Here is a 19,350-nt window from a genome sequence, read left to right as displayed (position 1 = left end):
CGGAGAAACTGAGGTAAGCCAACTTTAAACGCAGCGGCAGGGACACTGATTCAATGACCTTTAGCTGAGCCGTCCCCGTAGATGTACCAGGGGGCGCTGTGTACACTCGTTTCCGCCCGCCCTCTCATAGGTGTCACATTCTGCGCTTGCGCAGCAGGAGCACGGGCGGACGATTAAACGCGATTGCCAAGGCAACCGGGAGAGTGCAGTCTGGTTTAACCGTCTTGAAGTTAGTGTCTACCGGGCCGAGGTTGGGGGTGGGGTGGGGGTGTGTGGGAGGACATCGCGCGCACGCGCAATGTGGATTTAGAATGGCGGCTCCTCCCGAGCGCTGAGAAAAACGTGCCTCAGACCGCTACGCAGGCGCAGAAACTCCTCTCAAACGCCGTGCGCAGGCGTCCCAAGCTGCGCTAACAACCTCCGCAGCGGCCTCTAACACCCTTTGTCCCACTGGCTGCCACTGTCCTGCACACCTCTGGCCTTCCGCGAGGTCAGTTTTTTCCGTTTTCTCTTAGAAAAGCGGAGGCCCCGCCCCCTCACCGTAGCTATCTGGCCCGCCTCTCATCTGTACTCCCTCCCTTTTCGGTTCTTTAAGCCGAAAGGAGCCGAAGCAACAGCGGAAAAAGCCGAACTTCCCTCCCGTGCCTAAGACCTTCCCGAAGCAGTGGCGGAAAGGGACGATAGTCTCCGGAAGGGGCGGAGTGACCCTGTGGAACCTCCGGAAAGAGCCGAAGACTAGAATCGGGCTTAATCTCTAGAGGGGCGGTGAGCGAGCGCTGGAAACCTTCGGAAAGAGCCGAAGGCCTGGACGGTTAGGATTGTTGGAAGTGACTGACCGCTTGAACCGGGTCGGCGAGGGGTGGGACGAATTTCCAGAGGCGAGAGACTGAGACGGTTTGAGTTGTAGGAGAATCCGTATCTTTAGAGGGGGCTGCTGTAGGGGAACGCGAGGACACACGGAATCCTCCGAACATTGAAACGCTAGTCTTCGAAAAGTTACCGAAACTTGGGCAGCCCGCAAAGTCCTCGCCTCGGGTGATTTCGAGGGCGACCGCCGCCTGCAGACTTCACCGTCCGAGAATAGCCGACAAGCTTCGGAGCTGAGCTGGGGGAAGTTCGAGGGGGGGTGGGGCGGGCGGGCCGAGGGGGTGGAGTCGGGACGGGGCGGGGCTTGGGGCTTGATTAGGTAGGCGACTGAGTGCCGGCGGGGGCCGGAAGTAGCTGAAGCCGCGGCGGAAGTAGCCGGAGCGGGCGGGCGGCAAGGCGAGGCGAGAGCTGCACAGGGCCCTACGCGGCCGCCTAAGCATGTCGGACTTCGACGAGTTCGAGCGGCAGCTCAACGAGAATAAACAAGGTGAGGGCGTCGGGGTTGTGGGGTGGCTTCTTGCTTCGCCCTGTGTCGCCCGCCATTTTCCCCTCTTGTTTCCTTCCCTAGGGCCGCACGATGCCCCCCCCACGTCCGTGCCGCTCGTGCCTAGCTCACGTGACCTCCCCTTGGCGCTAAGGGAAGGGGTGGCGGGCGAGGCTCACGGCGCGTGCGCGCCGCAATATCCCGCGCCCACGTGGTCCCGGCGGAGGCGGTGCGTTTTGTCAAGTAGGCGCGTTGAGAGCGCGCCGGATTCCTATATGTGAAGCTTTTTTGTTGTTGTTTTAAATTTTTATCTTTTATTTGAGAAAGGGGTGAATTTAGATCTTTTAGCTTTTTCTTTTGCTACCTTGGCACTTCCGCTTCCGGTCGGGCGTACTTTTCCTTTCTCCACGCCCCCTTTGTTTTCCAAAATGGCGGTGGTGAAGCACCCCCCCCCCCCTTCGTTCACGTGGACTGGCGCTGCAATCTCTAGGTGCTTGTAGGTTTCGAGCCTGTTCATATTTTTCGGTTTTCCCAGAACTCTCCTGCCTCGATGTTTCTGTCTCAGCCTCCGGTTTTGCGGCGTCTTAAATAAAAATGTGCCCTGCACTTGTTTGCCCGCCAAAGAGGGAAGTGTCTGCGTTCTTTGTGCCCCTGCTGAGCATAAATCATATATGCCTTGGGGTTTTTGGCGGCAGACAGTATCTGCTTTCCAAATCCCTAGCAATTTCCAAACCTTTCGGTTTTAGGCAAAGCCCAGGCCCTGTATCATTCCAAACTCAGGCACCTAAATCCAGTCACACTATAGGGATAATAAAATAGCCAACAAAGTTGGAAAGAGGGAGCTGACCCGTTAATAGGTTAGTGGAGGCGGGTGCTCCTAGAGTAAGATCCTGTGCTATGAATTTGGATCAGAAAGGCAAGCAGGCGTTATGTTGGTGCTGATGGATTTAGGGATACTGAGGAAAGAGTTGAGTTACAAGACATCTCTACAACCTCTTCTGTTTTGTTTGAGACTGAAGAGCTCACATTTTTTGAGGATTGAGCCTTAAACTGTCATGTGTTGGGGAACTGGATGAGACTTTCAGAATTCTTTGAAATGAAGTTGGCATTGAGGAGAGAATAGCTGAAACAGTACACGTGGAAAAGTAATTGTTCTGAGTGCCCTTGGTGAGCTTTACTGCTTTGAGTAGTGTACTGCTGAAAGGTCTAGGGTTTAGGAATTGAATATACCTGAGTTCGAATACCTGCATTACTGACTATGTATGATAATCTAATCTGTTAACTATATGCTTATCATCACTGCTTTGTTTACTGGGTTTTTTGAAATTAGTAACAGTGGTACATACTGACAGTAGTTGTAATTAAACTCAAGCCTTACCATGTGTCAAGGCAAGGAAATTTGTTAAACTCTTAAAACCAACCTATCTTTCTTTCTTTCTTTCGTTCTTCCTTTCTTTTTTGTTTTTTTTTTTCGAGACAGGGTTTCTCTGTGTAGCCCTGGCTGTCCTGGAACTCACTCTGTAGACCAGGCTGGCCTCAAACTCAGTAGTCTGCCTGCCTCTGCCTCCCAAGTGCTGGGATTAAAGGCGTGTGCCACCACTGCCCGGTTGGCTGGCTCGCCCGCTTTTCCTCCCCCTTCCTTCCTTCCTTCCTTCCTTCCTTCCTTCCTTCCTTTCTTTCTTTCTTTCTTTCTTTCTGAGACAGGGTTTCAGGTTTCTGGGTAGTCTCAGCTGTCCTTGAATTTGTCCAACTCACAGAGATCCTCCTGCCTCTGCCTTCTGCATGAGGCATGAGGAACCACCACCACCAGGCTCTAAACAGTTTTAAGTGAATCATTTGTGACAGCCTTCTGAGGACAAAATAGTTTTCTGTTTATTGAGCAGGAAACTGAGACTCATAAAGTTCTTATTTTTATTTTCTCGTAAGAAAAAAAGCTCCAGGTATTAGTTGGTGGAAAGTTGGGGCTGAGTTTAAATGGAGCAGCGTGTAAATATATCCTATGTGGCTCGGATTATGCTAAATGCCTAACTAGCGATAATTGGTATCGTGAAGAGAGGTGGTCTTTGCCTCAGATAGACTGGTGTGGAGTTGTAGAAGGGTAGGGAAAGTGGATGCCAAATGTTACTACCTCCTGAGACCTGGGTAGTATAGATGTGACCTTCATTCAAGGAAGGGAAAACTGGATGTTAAGCTATATTTCTGCTTTTGTGTAGAGCTCTGACTGCAAAGCTAGTTCCTTGTAGTTCAAGTGGAGCTGCTATAGCTGGTTTTTGAGGCTTTGATATATGACTTGTAGTTCTAGAGTGTCCCTGCTGGTACTGGCCTGAGACCTGTCCTATAAGGGTCGGTTGGTTGTTGGAGCTATGTACATGAGACAACTACAGTATAGCATTTTGAGCAAATGAAGTTTTCCTTTTCTTACTGTCCAGCATCAGTATGTAGGGGAAGGTTCTTCCCTTGCTGGAAGAAAGCTTGACCACCTTGTCACCTTGCCTGCCTGTGGGTATTTGTCTCTGACCCAGCCTCACTGTGTCTCTCTGGGCTCTATAGCCCCCTTCCTCAGTTCCTTAAGTCTACTGGAAGTTTGTGTCCTAGGCACCCGGTGTTGTCACTTCATCTCTGGAGTTCTTTGTTTTTGAGACTTAGCAGCAGGCAAGACTTTGTAAGTGGCCTCTCTTCCTGGTGTGGTGTCAGAGCTGCCAGGTGCTGTGCTTGTCTCAATGTTCCACAGTTCTTGTGTCTGTCTAGCTTGATTGTTTTATTTTATTCTTTGCATGTATACATGCAAAAATTCTTTGCCATTAGTAGTTGAACCCAGACTCTGTACTGAATGTTTTGTTTGGTATTCATTTGAGACTACATCCTGGTACCTAATTTAGTGGCATTACAGTTCCAGTCTGGGCGTCACGTGTTTCCCAGCTGTTGGGCTTTGAGTAAGTCATCAGCTCCTTGTGCCTCAGTTTCCTTATCTGCCGTATGAGCTTCTGACAGATTTTCCAAAGCACTAGTGATAATTAAATGCAAGCGAAGATATTCTGTTTGCATATGCAGATAGAAATATCTCAAGGTTGGTTATGTTTTTCATGAGGTGCTTTTTAAGTATTAGTAGTTAAGGAGTTAAAGATTTCAGGTTTTCCTACTTACTGTAACAGAAAAATACGTAATATAAATGTGGTGAGTTTAAAATCTATTGTGACATTTTTCTCATTGACAGTCTTAGAAGTCAGTACTTTTAGGATACACCTGTTACAGTTTTTGGGCATGTTTGTTTTTGAGATAGAATCTCATTTAACGCACTAGCCTCCAACTCTTTATTTTCCTGTGTCAGCCTGCCGCATGCCTCATCACTCCTGGTTGTGTTCATCTGCATGGGTGGGTGGGGCTTGATGGTTGAGAGATCAGTGCTACTTTGGAATTAAGGAAATGCATTGAGGTGATCCTGGTTTAGCTTCTACTTTGAGAGGATAGTCTGTAGAATAGGAGTTATGTTGTGTTTTTTGATTAAGTTGGAGCCAGGCTGTGCTTGAACTCTCAGATCCAGCTGCCTGCCTTTGCCCTCTGAGGCTTTGTAGTTTTTCTTGCAAGGTTGTGCTCTGTTAGTAGCCATGACCTCTAAGGCAAAGAAGCTAAGGAAGCTGAGTAGAAAATGGTGAAGACACAGGTCCTTATTCTAGCCCACCCTGCTTTTGGCTTCGAGGGCATGAGGCAGGGAGGGGCTGGTGGATGAGGCTGCTCTGGACCATCAGTTGAAATAGTCGGGAAGTATCTTTTCCTTACTTTCTGTACGTTCAGAAAGAAGCCCCTCCCTTTCAGAGGATGTTTGCTCTTGCATTATTCACCTGTTGGGAAGGGATGGAGTTGAGTTTCCTCACTTAAGGTTACTAGATCTGCCTGGCACCTGACCCTTGGGTCTGATGGTGGGGCTGTGGGTACCAGCTGGTTGCAGAGTTTTTTCCTGAGGGATTGCTGGGTTTCTTCAGGAAAACATCATTGGGTCTCTTGATTCCCCAGCCTCTAGCCCTGCCCCTCTCAGGGACGACCCTGGGGTCAGGCCCCTCAGCCCTCGAGGGGGACCAGGAGCCAGCTTCCTCTGTCTTCTCTGGCTCCTCAGCTCCTCTTGAGCATCTTCAGGTATCTTACACCCTGGGGGCGTTTCCAGGCCCTGTCCCTTTGGTCCCCCAGAGTCCTTGGGGACTCAGGTGTGGACCTAGGAGGCCTGTTGTCTCCTTCCATTCAATCCCTTACCTTGGGGAGGGGGGTGGCCTCCCTGGGTCTTGGTATAGCCACCAGCACGCAGGGTGGGCTGGGCCTGCACTTTCGCTTTCACTCATTCTATCTCTTGTCACACTTGTCCAGAACGGGACAAGGAGAACCGTCACCGGAAGCGTAGTCACAGTCGCTCTCGAAGCCGGGACCGAAAGCGCAGGAGTCGGAGCCGGGATCGCCGTAACCGGGACCAGCGCAGTGCCTCTCGGGATAGGAGACGACGAAGGTACTCGAGCTCCAGGACCTCGGGCTGGGCCTGCCTGACTGTTCTCTGTGGTGGTGATGCTTGGTCTGTCTTGAACTCAGTTTTCCCTGTTTATGGGATTTCTTTCAGTTTCTCTGGCAGTGCCAAAGAACTGAGGTATTGCTGCAGGCAATAGTTCCTGGGGACAGGGAATGAGTTGCTTTTTTTTCTTTCTGTCTCTCTAAGGGCAAGACTGTCTCTGTCTTTAAGGGTCCAATTAATTTTTTCTTGTTCTCTAATTCTGTTTTGGCTTGTTTTGGAGAGCCCTGCTTCTTACAAAGTGTTCTGGAAGTAGGGCCGTATCTGAAGCCTGAGCCTTAATTTCCAGCTCAGGGGTATTGGTCTAGTTAGTGAGAGTCATCTTCATAGGTAAGGAAGGAAGTGTGGGATATATGAAGAGCCGCCTTCCTTATTGCAGTTTCTCCGTAGAGTGGTCTAGTTTCTTCTGCTCCTTCTCATTACTTCCTTGATCCTGGGAATGGTAGAGTTGGGGGGATTGGCAGGGCCGAGGGGGCCTGCATGCTACTTGTTCTCCTCGGTCCTGCCTCAGTCCTGGGGTTCAGTGACCTGGGCGTGGTGTGTTGTGTGGGGAAGACAAAGGTCCCCAGTCATTCCTCCCCATACCTTTCCCTTTCCCTCCCGCCCCTCAGCAAACCTTTGACCAGAGGCGCTAAAGAGGAGCACGGTGGATTGATGTGAGCTTCTCTTCCTGCCCCTTCTGCCCCATGTCCACTCCCTTCCTCACCTGTGCAGTGTGCCTGCCTTGCATCCCCACCCTGGCCCGAGCTTATCTGCCAGTGTCCCTCCTCAGGCCCAGGCCCAGCTCTCCTTCCTGGAGAGAGTGGAGCTTCTGTGTGGGAGGGTGTGGTGGGCTGGGAGGTGCTCCTTAGAGGACTTGCAGTCCCAGTGTTGGTCAGACTGAGGTTGCCCTGCCCCACTTTCCCCCTCCACCCTCCCCAGTCGTTCCCCCCGCCATGAGAAGAAGAAGAAGGTGCGTAAATACTGGGACGTGCCACCGCCTGGCTTTGAACACATCACCCCAATGCAGTACAAGGCCATGCAAGGTAGGCCTCTCCCTCCCATAGGCTGTTGTAGGGGTAAAATTGTGTGTGTGTTAGGGGTTAAAGTTCTGTGTGTGAATGTGCATGGTGACACTGAAGGGTTGTACTCAAGGGCTTCTGGTACCTGCCATGGGAAGTGCTGCTGGAAGAGGGAATGTCTTCCACAGTAGGCTGCTTAGGAAGTCAGGCTTCTTAGTGGGTATTCGATGGGTCCCACTCCAGAGTTGACTTGGCTGATTGAAAAGTTTCCAGATGAAGTGGTCTGGAGGATGGCTGCGTAGGGTCAGTGTACACTGAGTGGTCCTGGTTTTAGGGCTGATAATGGTTTTTACTCTTTTTACACCCCTCTTGAAGCTGCGGGTCAGATTCCAGCCACTGCCCTTCTCCCGACCATGACTCCTGATGGTCTGGCTGTGACTCCAACGCCGGTGCCTGTGGTTGGGAGCCAGATGACCAGACAGGCCAGACGTCTCTACGTGGGCAACATCCCTTTTGGCATCACTGAGGTACTGCCCTCCTCCTGCCCCTGCCCTCTCCCCTGTTTCCCCACCCTGTGCCTCCCCTCCCTCCATTCCCTTTCCCCAACCTGCACGCGTCAGACTCTGTTCCTGCAAGACCCCCCGGCCCCCTCCCAGACGGACGGATGGAGTTGAGCCAGCCAGGGGCCGGGCTGGGGGTGGCCCCTCCCTCCCTCCTCTTCCCCTCTCCCGTCTCCCTTTCCCCAACCTCCTCCAGCAACCCAGGGATCAAACACACACATAACGTACCCACCTACATATTGTACCTACGTGTTGGAGAGAGACAGAGAGGGAGACTCGACACATGCACAAACAGACGCACGTCCCTGCAGTTTTCTGACATGCTCTCCTTTTCTGCCGTCTATCCACATCCTTTCCCCACAGCCCTCCCATGGTCGCTGTTCTTTTATTTTTGGTAGCCCTGACCTCCCCCACCTTCCCCACCGCTCCTCTCCCCATCCCTCTCCCCTACCCCTTCCCGTGGCACCCCCTGAGAATCCCGAGATCAAAGAGTTGTTTCCATTTCTCTTTAAAGTGAAATATTGTGGGGCTGAGATCCCTCGTAGCAACAAAAAGTTTGCTACCATCGTCGAAGGCAAGTAAGGTCCATTCTGACTTTCTCAACCTGCACTTTGCTACATTTGATAAACCAGCCCCCGGACTCCAGGGCCAGATCCCTCCACATCACTCTTTTCTCCTCCCCTCCCGCCCTACCCCTTCTTCCCCTGCTCCTCCATCCCTTCCTGCCCCTGCACTCCACTTGTTCTGCCTCTTTGGGCACCCTTCCTGTCCCTTTGCTTGTCTTTCTTTTCCTGCCTGTGGCTTTCCTGTCCTTTCCTGCCTTGTCTGCACTGGGCGTTTCTTCCTTGTGTCATCATGGTTTTTTGTTTTTTGTTTTCCTCTTGCTGTCATATCCTTTCATCTATTCTTGAATAACTTTTCTACCTAATTTTTGGGCTCCATGGCTCATCCCTCATGCCTGTCCTTGCGTCTCGCCCATTTGCTCCTGTCTCCTGTCCTTTGGTATTGCTTTTTCTCTTATTTTCCCATTTCCTCCTGCATTTGTTCCTACTATTGACCTCTATACCCCTGACCCATATTCCACTGTCCCTTTCCCTCCCCGTTCTCCCTTCCCTCATTCCTCTCCCCTTACCCCCAAACCCCTCTGTGTCTCCCTCTCTCACCCTTCCCCTCCTCTCTCCACCTCCCTCCCCGCCCTCCCCTGTCTCCTATTCCCTCTGCAGGAAGCTATGATGGACTTCTTCAACGCCCAGATGCGCTTGGGAGGGTTGACTCAGGCACCTGGCAACCCAGTCTTGGCTGTGCAGATAAATCAAGACAAGAATTTTGCCTTTTTGGAGGTGAGTTTTCCAGTGATAAGGGTAAGGGGTAGTAGGGCTGGTTTGTGCTGCCTGCTCTGCCTGCTCTCTCTGCAGCTCGTTTCCTGTTTGGATGCTGGAAGAGTTCTGTAGTCTCCTCCTACTTCACACCTGCCTTCCTTCCTATGTTGTACCTCACTGGGAAGACTGGGGTACCTCATTGGGAGGACTGGGTGGCCCCGGCCTGCTTTGTTGGTTTTTGAGACTGTTCTGACCCAGTCTACTCTGCTTAGGCTACACTGATCTTCCAGAGCGCTCAGTATACTTCTACCTATTTGGAGCCTAGGCTAAGGCAGTTTACTCTTGATGTTTATGTCACGATTTTTGGCAGTTACTCTCCAACTATCTGTAAAGACCTAGCTCAACTCTGGGGTCATACTTATATTAAAACCCAGTGGGGGTGTTGGTGTGATCAAGGCTGCTGAGGAGGTTTTTGAGTGTTCCCTCTCACTCTGTCTGCACTTGCCCATCATTTGATTTGTACTGTTGGAGTCTTGAGCTTAAATGTCACTTCATTAGAAAGCCGGGGCTGTCATTGCCACCTAGCTTAGTTGACCTAACTTTCCCATGCTGGCTTCTCAGCAGTTGGTCCCTTTCCAGCATTGTCAAAGCTTATGATGGTGTGCTTGCTATCTGTTGGGTGCCAGGATATTTGCTTTATAGAGTGTGAGCTTCTAGAAACAATCTGGTAGTGCTTGCTTCTTCCCATTGTCCAGTCCAGGGTTTGGTACATTATGTTTGTTTATATAAGAGGGAGGAAAGTTAAGAGTCTAAGGTCTAGTCCCAGACCACCCCTTACTTAGCTCTGTTGCTTCTCTTCTTTCAGTTCCGGTCAGTTGATGAGACGACCCAGGCCATGGCCTTTGATGGCATCATCTTCCAGGGCCAATCATTGAAGATTCGAAGGCCTCATGACTACCAGCCACTGCCTGGCATGTCAGAGAACCCCTCTGTTTATGTGCCTGGTGAGTGGGAATTTGTTGGGTGGGTGGGATGGGGAGTCAACTGTTTCCTCAACCCAGATTCCTGTACTTAGTCCAGCCAGAGTTGCTTTGGAGATAGTGTGTGTGCGTGCTGTGGATATACTTCCAGCTTGGCAGGTGTTCTGGGCCTCTGAAGTGGTGAGCTATGATTGAGAACTTACAGCTTTGCTTAGCTGTAAGTGTCAGAGCCAGGTCTGGATCAGAGGTGTTGGGAAAGTGTTGAGCTTGCAGTCTGAGCATTGTTCTTACTTTGTCCCTTAGCCCTGGAGTTTTAGGGCTTGATGTATATGTATGTACTTGTAAGTACATATCAACACCATCTTTGCATGGTTCTGATGTGTGGCCCTAACATCTTAGTGTTCACTGATTCCATGTCTTTGGCTTGTGTTTTGTGCTTTTTCCTGTAGTTGTATATAGTATAACCTCTGATTGGTGGGTCACAATAGATCTTTAGTGTTTAAGCTATAGACAGAGTCATTAAAAATATGGATTTCCCCCCCCCCCCCACATTCTGCACTAATCTTCAGAGTTTAAAGGCTCAGTGTATGTCGTCATCCTGCAAGCCATAGTTTGCTGTCCTAGTCTTTGGCAGGTGAGGTGGGGTATGAGTTGGGCTATGTAGACTGTTTGATTCCCCTACTGGGCTTCAGGAAGCACTGGTCTAGCTCAGTTAGGCCCAGGTCTGAGGCTGATTGGAATGAGTGTAGGGTCTTCCTGGTTGATGCTCAGCATCAGAGGGTGCCCATTGGAACCAAGTCAAGTCACCCCCTTCACTATAGAGGAAGGAGCACATTCCTGGTAGTGCAGGACTTGGGGTCAGGGCCTGACTATGGAATGCTTTCTTATTGCAAGTTCTGGTGAGGTCAGTACCTCTTTCCACTTGTCACATATCTAAGTCTAAAGTTACCATGTTCTTCAAAATACTGCTTGGAGAAGGTTCACGGTGGTACTGGGGATTGAACTCCAGCCCTCTTGTTTGTCAGGAAAGCACTTAACCTTTAACCTGAATCCCAAGCCCCTTTTAAGTGCTTATTTTGAGATATGGTCTCACTACGTTTGCCTAGACCGGCCTGGAACTTGGGCGCCTCCTGCCTCCAGCTCCCTGGGTAGTTCGGATTATAGACCTGTGCCACTAGGTCCTGCTTGCTTGCTGACTCTGGGGTGAAGCTGTAGAACATCTTTTTTTGTATCTCTTGGCACTAAATTCACTGTTTGGCACACTGTTACTCCTTTTCTATTATTTTTCTTACTGTTATCACTGTGGTACTAGGAATTGAGCTTACAGCCTTGCACATGCTAAGCAGGTAGTCTGCCACTTGATGATATCCTCAACCTTTTTACTAGTAGTTAGATGCAGAATCTCTCTGTGTGTCCCGGGGAGGCCTTGAACTTTGAATCTTCCTGCATAGTTGGGATTATAAGCTTGTACCAGCAGGCCTGGCTGTAGAGTTTCTTTTAACGTGGTATAACTGTGTCTTAGACTGGTCTCCCAACTTGAGTCCTTGCCCCCAGTTTGAGATCACAAGTATGTGCCGTATCACAGTTTAACATCCTCTGTAGTAGGTGGGATTGTCATTTCACAGAGGAGGAAAGCTAGGAGTGGTGATTAATAATTGTTCATGGTCATGAAATTCATAGGTTTCCTGGGCTGTACAGTTGAACCCAGAGGGAGTCTAGCTCAGCTGTCCTCTATCGTGTTAAAGTTTCTACTGAAAACACGTGACAGGCACAGTTGCTTTGGATCGTGCTGCTAAGTGGCAAGCCTATTTCACAGAGAGTCTCTGCACTGCTGTGATTGAAGAATAGGAAGATGAGTCCTGAGTCTCTATGGGATGTGCCTGGTTGAAGACCTGGCTCTCCAGCTCTCACTGTGCTTCTGTACAAAATTACTACTTTGGAGAAGACAGCAACGAGTGGAATCCTGCTTTCAGGTCCCCTGTTACGTGAACTTCCTCTTCCAGAGGAGGAAAACAAAGGTCCCTCCATAAATTGAAGAGGACAAGCATTTGATGAAGCCCAGTAACCATTGATGATAGAATGAAAAGATTTGTAAACTGGAAGGCAGGCTGACCTTCTCCTCTCTGGTGAGAGAGTCTGGACTGTCACTTACACTGACATCGTCTGAAGTGGAAGCTGAGCTGCATTTCCACAGAAACGAAGTTCTCTTTAGTCACCAGTGCTAGCTCCTCATTTGTAGTGTGGTGGTCTCCCTTTTTCTCTAGGTGTAGACAGCAAAGAATTGAAGTCCGGGCACCTGGCTTGGGTCCTACCTTGTGCTCCCTCTGAGATAACTCACAGTGGTTTCTAGATTGGGCTTGGGGTCCAGCTGCTGCCTTGCCGCTTACTTGTCAGAGACAGGTGCAGAGCCGAGCCTGCTGGGCTGCCTTAGAAAGCTCTGTTGAGTTGGACTCTGGAAGTCACCTTTTTCTTACTCTCAGAACTTTACTTCTTTTGCTTTAAGCTAGGGCTTTTGTACTGAGGTAGATTGAATATTATTTTTTTCATTTTATGTATATGAGTTTTTTGCCTGCAGTATAAGTTTATACTGTATGGATGCCTGGTGTCTAAGGAGGTCAGAAGGGAGAGTCAAATTCCCTTGATCTGGAGTTATGAGTGGTTGTGAGTCATCATGTAGGTGCTGGGAAAGAACATGGACCCCTGGGAGAGCAGCAAGTGCTCTTAACTGCTGAGCAGTCCCAGAGAAAATCTCTCCAGTCCCAGAGAGATTTTTTTTTCTTTTTCTTTTTTATTGGATATTTTATTTACATTTCATATGTTGTCCCCTTACCCCATCCCCCATCCACCCAGGAACCCCCCATCCCCTTACCCCTCCTCCTTCTCCGTGGATGTAACCCCCACCTACCCCCCCACTCCCACTTCCCCACCCTCAAAATTCCCACCCCCTGGGGCGTCCAGCCTTCATGAGGTCAAGGATCTCTTCTTCCACCTATGCCCGGCAGGGCCCTCCACTCTTACATATTCAGCTGAAGCCCTGGATCCCTCCCTAAGTGCTCCCAGGCTGGTGGTTAGGACCCTGGGAGCTGTGGTTGGTTGGTATTATTGTTCTCCTCATGGTGCCACAAACCCTTTCAGCTCCTTCAGTCTTCACTCTAACTCCTCCATTGAGAACCCCATGATCAGTTCAATGGCTAGTTGTGAGCATCTGCCTCTGAATGTCAGACCCAGAGAGATTTTTAAAGTGGTTGTCCCTGGCCTATAGCAGTACTGGATATGGCTTGACTGTTAATGCTTCTGCTTGTCATAGTTGCACTGTAACTTAGGTCTGTTGTTGTCTAGATGACTTGACTACTGGGGTACACTTTTGATGGTTAGAAATAGCTGAATCGATGCCTGAAGTTCTTTGGGGCTAAAAAGTTATAGTGAGGCAGATGACAGCCTGGAAGAAGAATGGAGCACAGTGACTCAGGTTCTGGGGTGTGTCCATTCAATATCTTGTTGCTTTTGTAGATTAGGATGGACCACTGAACTTAGCATGGGGGAGAGTTGAAAAGGGGGAGGCTACTTATAGTGGGACTTTGGAACAGAGGAGTTAAGCTGGACTGATGCAGGGGCCTGATAATGACTCTAAGAATTAAGTGCCAATATTGGTGCAGTTTCTGTGGTGTGCTAAGAAACATCTGGCTATCACTTATACATGAGTTGAGTACAGAAGTCGTGCAAAACTCCCTCAGGTGATACCACCATGTAGTTATATTGGAGCTTGAATGGATCCTGAACACAGCTTTGCAGAGTTGACCACTAGTCGTCACTGAAGTGGTAGCTAACACTGAGGCCTGTTCTGAGACTCTGAGCAGCCTCTCAGCTCCTCGACACAGTACCTCTGAATGCAGGTCACCCCTGCAGGGGCTTATGGATACAGGTCCCTGAAGGCAAAGGGATGAACAACGGAATGAGATCAGATGCTCCTGGGTGGTTGTCAGTTCCTAGGGAATGTTTTCGTGTTCAGTTGTTGACTGGTCTATACTGGTGTACTTGTCAGAATATGGGGGTTTAGTTGTGGCTTCCTCCCACCTTTATTTATATGGTATCTTAAGTAGGACAGGACCTGGGAAGGGGGCTCATTGTAGGTTTTTTGTTTTTTTGTTTTTTTTGTTTTTTTGAGACCGATTCTTCTGTCTTAGCCTCCCAAGTGCTGAAAAGACAAGTGTGTATGTGACCAGTCCCAGTTTTCTTCCTGGATGTTGGGAAATGACTTTGTATTGGAATTGAAGTCTTTATACATTTTTGTCTTTAGGAGTTGTATCCACTGTAGTCCCAGACTCTGCCCACAAGCTGTTCATCGGGGGGTTGCCCAACTACCTGAATGATGATCAGGTAAATCCTCTGCTCTCTTGCTAGCTACCTTTCTCAGCCTGACCAAACCCTGATGAATTTTTGGCCCCTGGTAGGTAAAAGAGCTGCTGACATCCTTTGGGCCTCTCAAGGCCTTCAACTTGGTCAAAGATAGTGCCACAGGGCTCTCCAAGGGCTATGCCTTTTGTGAGTACGTGGACATCAACGTCACAGATCAGGTGAGTCCGAGTAGCTAGCTGCTCGCTCCATCGGCCCTTTTTAACCCTACTCTTATTTCTAAGCTTAGGTATCCTTTCCTTGGGCTAGGATGGGAGGTGGTTCGTCTTAAGCAAAGCCTTGTGGGGACTCATTCTTTTTCCCTTGGTTTTGCCTCTTTTCAAACTTAAAAGCCCTTTGCCTTCCACTCTTTCCCCACCAATGCTTGGCTCTTTGGGGGAAAGTGCTGGGCCCCTTGATTCCTGACCTTTTCCTTTTTTGCACCCCTTCCACCCTTCGTCCTCTGACCATAGGCCATTGCGGGGCTGAATGGGATGCAGCTAGGGGACAAGAAGCTGCTTGTCCAGAGGGCGAGTGTGGGAGCCAAGAATGCCACGCTGGTGAGCCTCCCGGCACGTCATCTTCCATTGGCTAGAGGGACCCTGGGGGTGGGAAGGGTTGGATGGGAAGGTTTTCTTGAGTTCTGCCCCAGTTTTCACGGGAGGGGGGGATTTGGGCAATGGGTTCATAAGTGTTTAAGTAGAGGAATGCTTCCACTAGTTGGGTGTAAGAGGCACTGGCTTGAATGGAGGGAGGCTAGTCTGAGCCGTTTTGTGACACATCTGTCCTCCCTGACCCCACAGAGCACCATCAATCAGACACCTGTGACCCTTCAAGTCCCCGGCCTGATGAGCTCTCAGGTGCAGATGGGCGGTCACCCCACTGAGGTCCTGTGCCTCATGAACATGGTGCTGCCCGAGGAGCTGCTGGACGATGAGGAGTATGAGGAGATTGTAGAGGACGTACGGGACGAGTGCAGCAAGTATGGGCTGGTCAAATCTATTGAAATCCCCCGCCCTGTGGACGGCGTCGAGGTGCCCGGCTGCGGAAAGGTCAGGGTGCCCTCCTTGTTTTGTGTTACCACCCCGTCTCCCTCACTACCTGTCTAGTTAGAGGACCCAGAGAGGATCAAGGTCTTCTTGGGGCGTAGGGGCCTATAGTGGAGAAATTGGTTTCCATATTGATGTAACTTAGTTCAAAACTTATTTTTTCTCTTCCTCATGGGATCCTTTTGCAAGTATCTTTGCTTTTTTGGTTGGTAAGATGTTACCGTGTACAGTTTCCTTACTACCTACATGCCTTGAAGCTGCATCTGTGTTCTCTCTCCTGAGCCTCTCTATAGGGTGTGGTATAGAGGTGACAAGCCACACATTGCTAGGCGTGTCTGTGGTCTTGATTTCAGAGGCTACTGAGCGTACGCTGTGGTAGCTTTAGATAAGCTCTGCGTGTGCACCTTGAAGGTGCCGCTCAGGGTTGGGGGTGGTCTTATTGTGCCAGTAGAAGATTTGGTTGTGAATAGAGCTCACCCACAAACAACTGGGGACACTTTGCTAGGGTGCTGTGTTGGACAGTTAACAGGAAAGGGTGAAAATCAAAGTTGCTAGATTACTTTATTTTTCTTTCTCGTTCTGAAGATATAATTCATGGCCTCATAGTAGCTAATTAAGCAAGTGCTTTAATCATTGAGCCACTTCCACAGACAGGCCCAGGTTCTGGTTTTAGATATAGGGTCTGTCCTAGGCAAATGGGCAGAAAGCAGAGACTCAGGTAGGATTGCTGTGTGCGAGGTTGGTGGTGGGTATATTCAAAGTAGAGACCTGCTTTGCCCCTGTAGAGCTGATGGCTGCATTGCAGGAGTGAATGCGAGAGATGAGGACAGGGTGGATGTTCAGCTGTCGGTTTTAGGAATCGTTGTTACGGTTGAAAGGGCCGTGAACAGGATTTGTGAGAGAAGAGGCCAGTTTTGCAAAATGATTAGGGAGGGTCTTATGAACTTGAGGAAGAAGCCTAGGGTTTACTTCTAGAGGAGTGGGGCTTCATGGATAGAAAAAAGCTGATGTAATGCCAGCTAGTTTGATAAATGTATGGAGAGGGCCCAGTTATGAGTCAGGTGATCCATGGGGTTTCTTGTATTAACATGGGAGAAAGATGGTGGTCTGCTTTAAAGTATGGTCCTGTGCTGTGGATAATTGTGTTTAGTCAAAGTGATATTATCTAGTGATAACATATAGTTTGTATGCACCATCAAACTTGTAGTGAAATTGCCCAGTGACGTTCAGAACACATCTCTGTCCAGAAGTGACGTGCCTATAATGGGCGATGAGAAGAAATGGATGAGTTTGCGGAGATGGGGAGGAGAAAGGTCTAGGAGCTGAGTGTCAGGTGAGGTGGAGGGCAACAGCCGTCTTCGGGCCTACTGCCTTTGAGGTTACTTAGCTATCCGGATAGAGTCACCTAGAAAGCTGTTACCTGGGCAGATGGGAACTCCCAGGTGGGTGAGGATTGATAGAAACTCACACATTGGCAGGCTGGGCAGGTTTCAAATGAATCTTGGGAATATAGCAGAGGTCTGGTGCAGTGGTCAAAAGGAAGAAGACTATCTGGCTAACGGCCTCTTGACTGCTTCTATGCCAGTATTTGATATGCCACTGTTCTGATTCATGGTGGATCTTAGTGGAAGCCTGCCTTAAATGGAAATTGAGTAAGTAAATACAGGATCTCTGAATGCACATAGAGCAGCTGCCTTTTTTTTTTTTTTTTTTTTTGGATATTGATTTTCTTCATTTGAGACAGGGTTTTGCTACGTTGCCTTAGCTGGCTAGCCTTGAACTCATGGCACGTTGCTACCACTTGTCTTCTAAAAATATATGAGGTTGATGCTGATGTTTAGTGTATATTAATCTATCCAGCTTTAAGTTATCAATATTTTGGGGGGTAGTTTTGTTTCTGCTTTGAGATGGGGTTTTATTGCGTAGCCCAGGCTGACTTTGGGCTAGTTAGTGATCTTGTCCTAGCCTCCCCGGTGCTGGGATTGCAGGTGTGTAACTCCTCACACTTGATTTATGCAGTGAGTACTTAAAGCTTGTCTCAGAGTTCATCTTAGAAAGTTAGCTGTATTTCTTAATTATTGACAGTTTGGAATAAAGTGTTTTGGGATTGGCCATCAATGGGTAGGCGCCACACCTTTGTGTTAGCAGACATTGCTCATTGTCTCCTGGGGCCTTACTCTGTCCCTAGGTGAGAACCAGCATGCTAACCCCTATAACTTTTCTTTTAAATCAAAGAATGCTATTACTAGAGCAAAAACAGTCTTCATTTAATTCCTTGGTGTCTAGTCTACCTAAATTTTGTTCAAATGTTACTATTTCTAAAATGTCTTGGAAGGTCCAAACCCCGAATTTGGTTGCAGTTTCTTTTTTTAGCAGATTGTTCTTAAAAAGATTTATTTATTTTATTTATTTATTTTTTTAATTTATTGTATGTGAGTACACTGTCACTGTCAGACACACATTGGATCCCATTACAGATGGTTTGTGAGCCACCATGTGGTTGCTGTGAATTGAACTCAGAACCTCTGGAAGAGCACTCAGTGCTCTCCGCCCCTTTTAATAGATTTTTAACTCACTTATTTTTGTGTTTGTGCAAGCATGGGACAACTTTCAGGAGAGGAGTCAGGCCTGTAGAACCATTTTGCTGGCCCAGTAAAGCTCCTCTCAGTTTTATCTCGTATTCTCTTTACTCTCTTCTGAAGTCAGTTGGTTTGTTAAAGCAGGGTGGTAGTCATGCAGTTCCCCATGTTTAGAGTGGTTCATTGTATTCATTTCCTGTAAGGTTGTTCAAGCAGGATAGATGAACCTGTTTTAATTCAGGTTGGGCTTGAATCCTAATTTCTGAGCTTTCTTTACCCACTGTCTGTAGGGAGAGCAGGACTGTTGTAGTGGCTTGGGGAGCAGTACCCTGTGGGGTGCATGATGCGAAGTGACCCCTCTCTCCTCTGGGATCTTGGTTCTTGCCACCTGCCCTGTGTGTTCAGATGACTCAGGCCTGCTTGTTTCTCTCCATTTCTGTGATATCTCTATTCTGTGCCTTGTTCTTGGGTACTGGAGACGTTTGGATGAACACCCTCATCCTGAACTGAAGGTCTCTGTGCTGTGTGGTGAGGTGTTCTCTCATTTCCTGTGCTGATTCTGTACTTAAATGCTGACTAGATGGTAGGAGCCAGCCTTGTTCACAGATCTGCCTCTTGTTCCTACAGATCTTTGTGGAGTTCACTTCTGTGTTTGACTGCCAGAAAGCCATGCAGGGTCTAACCGGCCGCAAGTTCGCCAACAGAGTGGTGGTCACGAAATACTGTGACCCTGACTCTTACCACCGTCGGGACTTCTGGTAGAGGTGGCTGGGGGAGGATGGGGGCAGGGCTGGCTGGGGACTTTCTCCCCACCTGTCCCCACCTCCTTTCCCCCCTCTGAAGAAGATGGGCAGAGGAGTGACAGCCGAATGACAGCCGGCAGCAACTGGAATGGCAGCAATTAAGGGGGGTGGGGGGTGGGGGGCTAGGGCAGGAAGGGGACTGGGCAAGTGCACACAGGCCTGCACAGACACACACACCCACACAGACACAGAGGGAATGGGCTGGGATGGGGACTGTGTGCACAGCAGGGCGGGTAGGACCCCCACAGCCCCTTCCCAACAGCCTCTTCTTATCCCTTACACCCCTTTCCTCCTCTCTTCCCCCATGGTAGGAACACAGCGTGTTTATATTTTATGGCCAAACTATTTTGAATTTTGTTGTCTGGCCCTCAGTGCCCTGCCCTCCCTTTGCAGGACCACAGCTCCCGTCCTCTGGCTTCTGGTCCTCCCTGTTCTCCACCCTGGTTTCTTAAGTAGTTGGTTCTTCTCCTTAGTCTTCCTGACCCTCAACCCGTGGTCTCTTGTCCTGCTCCTCCTCTCTGTGGCAGTTTCATATTTGCTAATACGAATTTGCTCATTAAACATTTTGTTGTATTTTACTTTATGGAGCCCCTTCTGTGTCCAGTGTGTCCGCCCTTCTCTTTCGGCCGAGGGTGTGGAGGGTGGTACCTCGGGAGGGAGGCAGGTCTGAGGGTCCCGCGAGGGTATTCACGGTAGTAGCTTGGACGTTTCCGCGTCTCCTCTGGTGCTTTGTTGCGGAAGTGACGCAAGGGCATAAAGACGCAGTC

The 19,350-nt window shown here is 49.2% G+C and overlaps 1 protein-coding gene across 2 annotated transcripts; it reads left to right on the top strand.

Moving 5' to 3' along the window:
* Positions 1-1,161: 1,161 nt before the first annotated feature.
* On the top strand, positions 1,162-19,166 carry U2af2 (U2 small nuclear RNA auxiliary factor 2). Of its 2 annotated transcripts, none has more exons than XM_028779409.1 (12): positions 1,162-1,354; positions 5,708-5,843; positions 6,512-6,556; positions 6,822-6,925; positions 7,277-7,428; positions 8,685-8,801; positions 9,646-9,784; positions 14,058-14,137; positions 14,212-14,334; positions 14,626-14,712; positions 14,956-15,204; positions 18,408-19,166. In XM_028779409.1, exons 1-12 carry the CDS (start codon positions 1,306-1,308, stop codon positions 18,540-18,542), a joined length of 1,416 nt encoding a protein of 471 aa, XP_028635242.1. In that variant the 5' UTR covers positions 1,162-1,305; the 3' UTR covers positions 18,543-19,166. The 2 variants fall into 2 exon arrangements, with proteins under 2 accessions (XP_028635242.1, XP_028635241.1); XM_028779408.1 differs by having other exon boundaries at positions 14,626-14,724.
* The last annotated feature ends 184 nt before the right edge of the window (positions 19,167-19,350 follow it).

The sequence above is a fragment of the Grammomys surdaster genome, unplaced genomic scaffold, assembly GCF_004785775.1.
Source record: "Grammomys surdaster isolate TR1022 unplaced genomic scaffold, NIH_TR_1.0 352, whole genome shotgun sequence".
NCBI lineage: Eukaryota > Metazoa > Chordata > Mammalia > Rodentia > Muridae > Grammomys > Grammomys surdaster.
Note: the sequence above shows the minus strand (reverse complement) of the source record. Positions and strands in the feature narration are given on the sequence as shown.

Coding starts and splice junctions, on each gene's coding strand:
- U2af2 (XM_028779408.1), top strand. CDS start 1,306: ATGTCGGACTTCGACGAGTTCGAGCGGCAGCTCAACGAGAATAAACAA. Junction 7,429..8,684: donor TCCCTTTTGGCATCACTGAG/GTACTGCCCTCC, acceptor TTCCCTCTGCAG/GAAGCTATGATGGACTTCTT. Junction 14,335..14,625: donor ACATCAACGTCACAGATCAG/GTGAGTCCGAGT, acceptor CTCTGACCATAG/GCCATTGCGGGGCTGAATGG.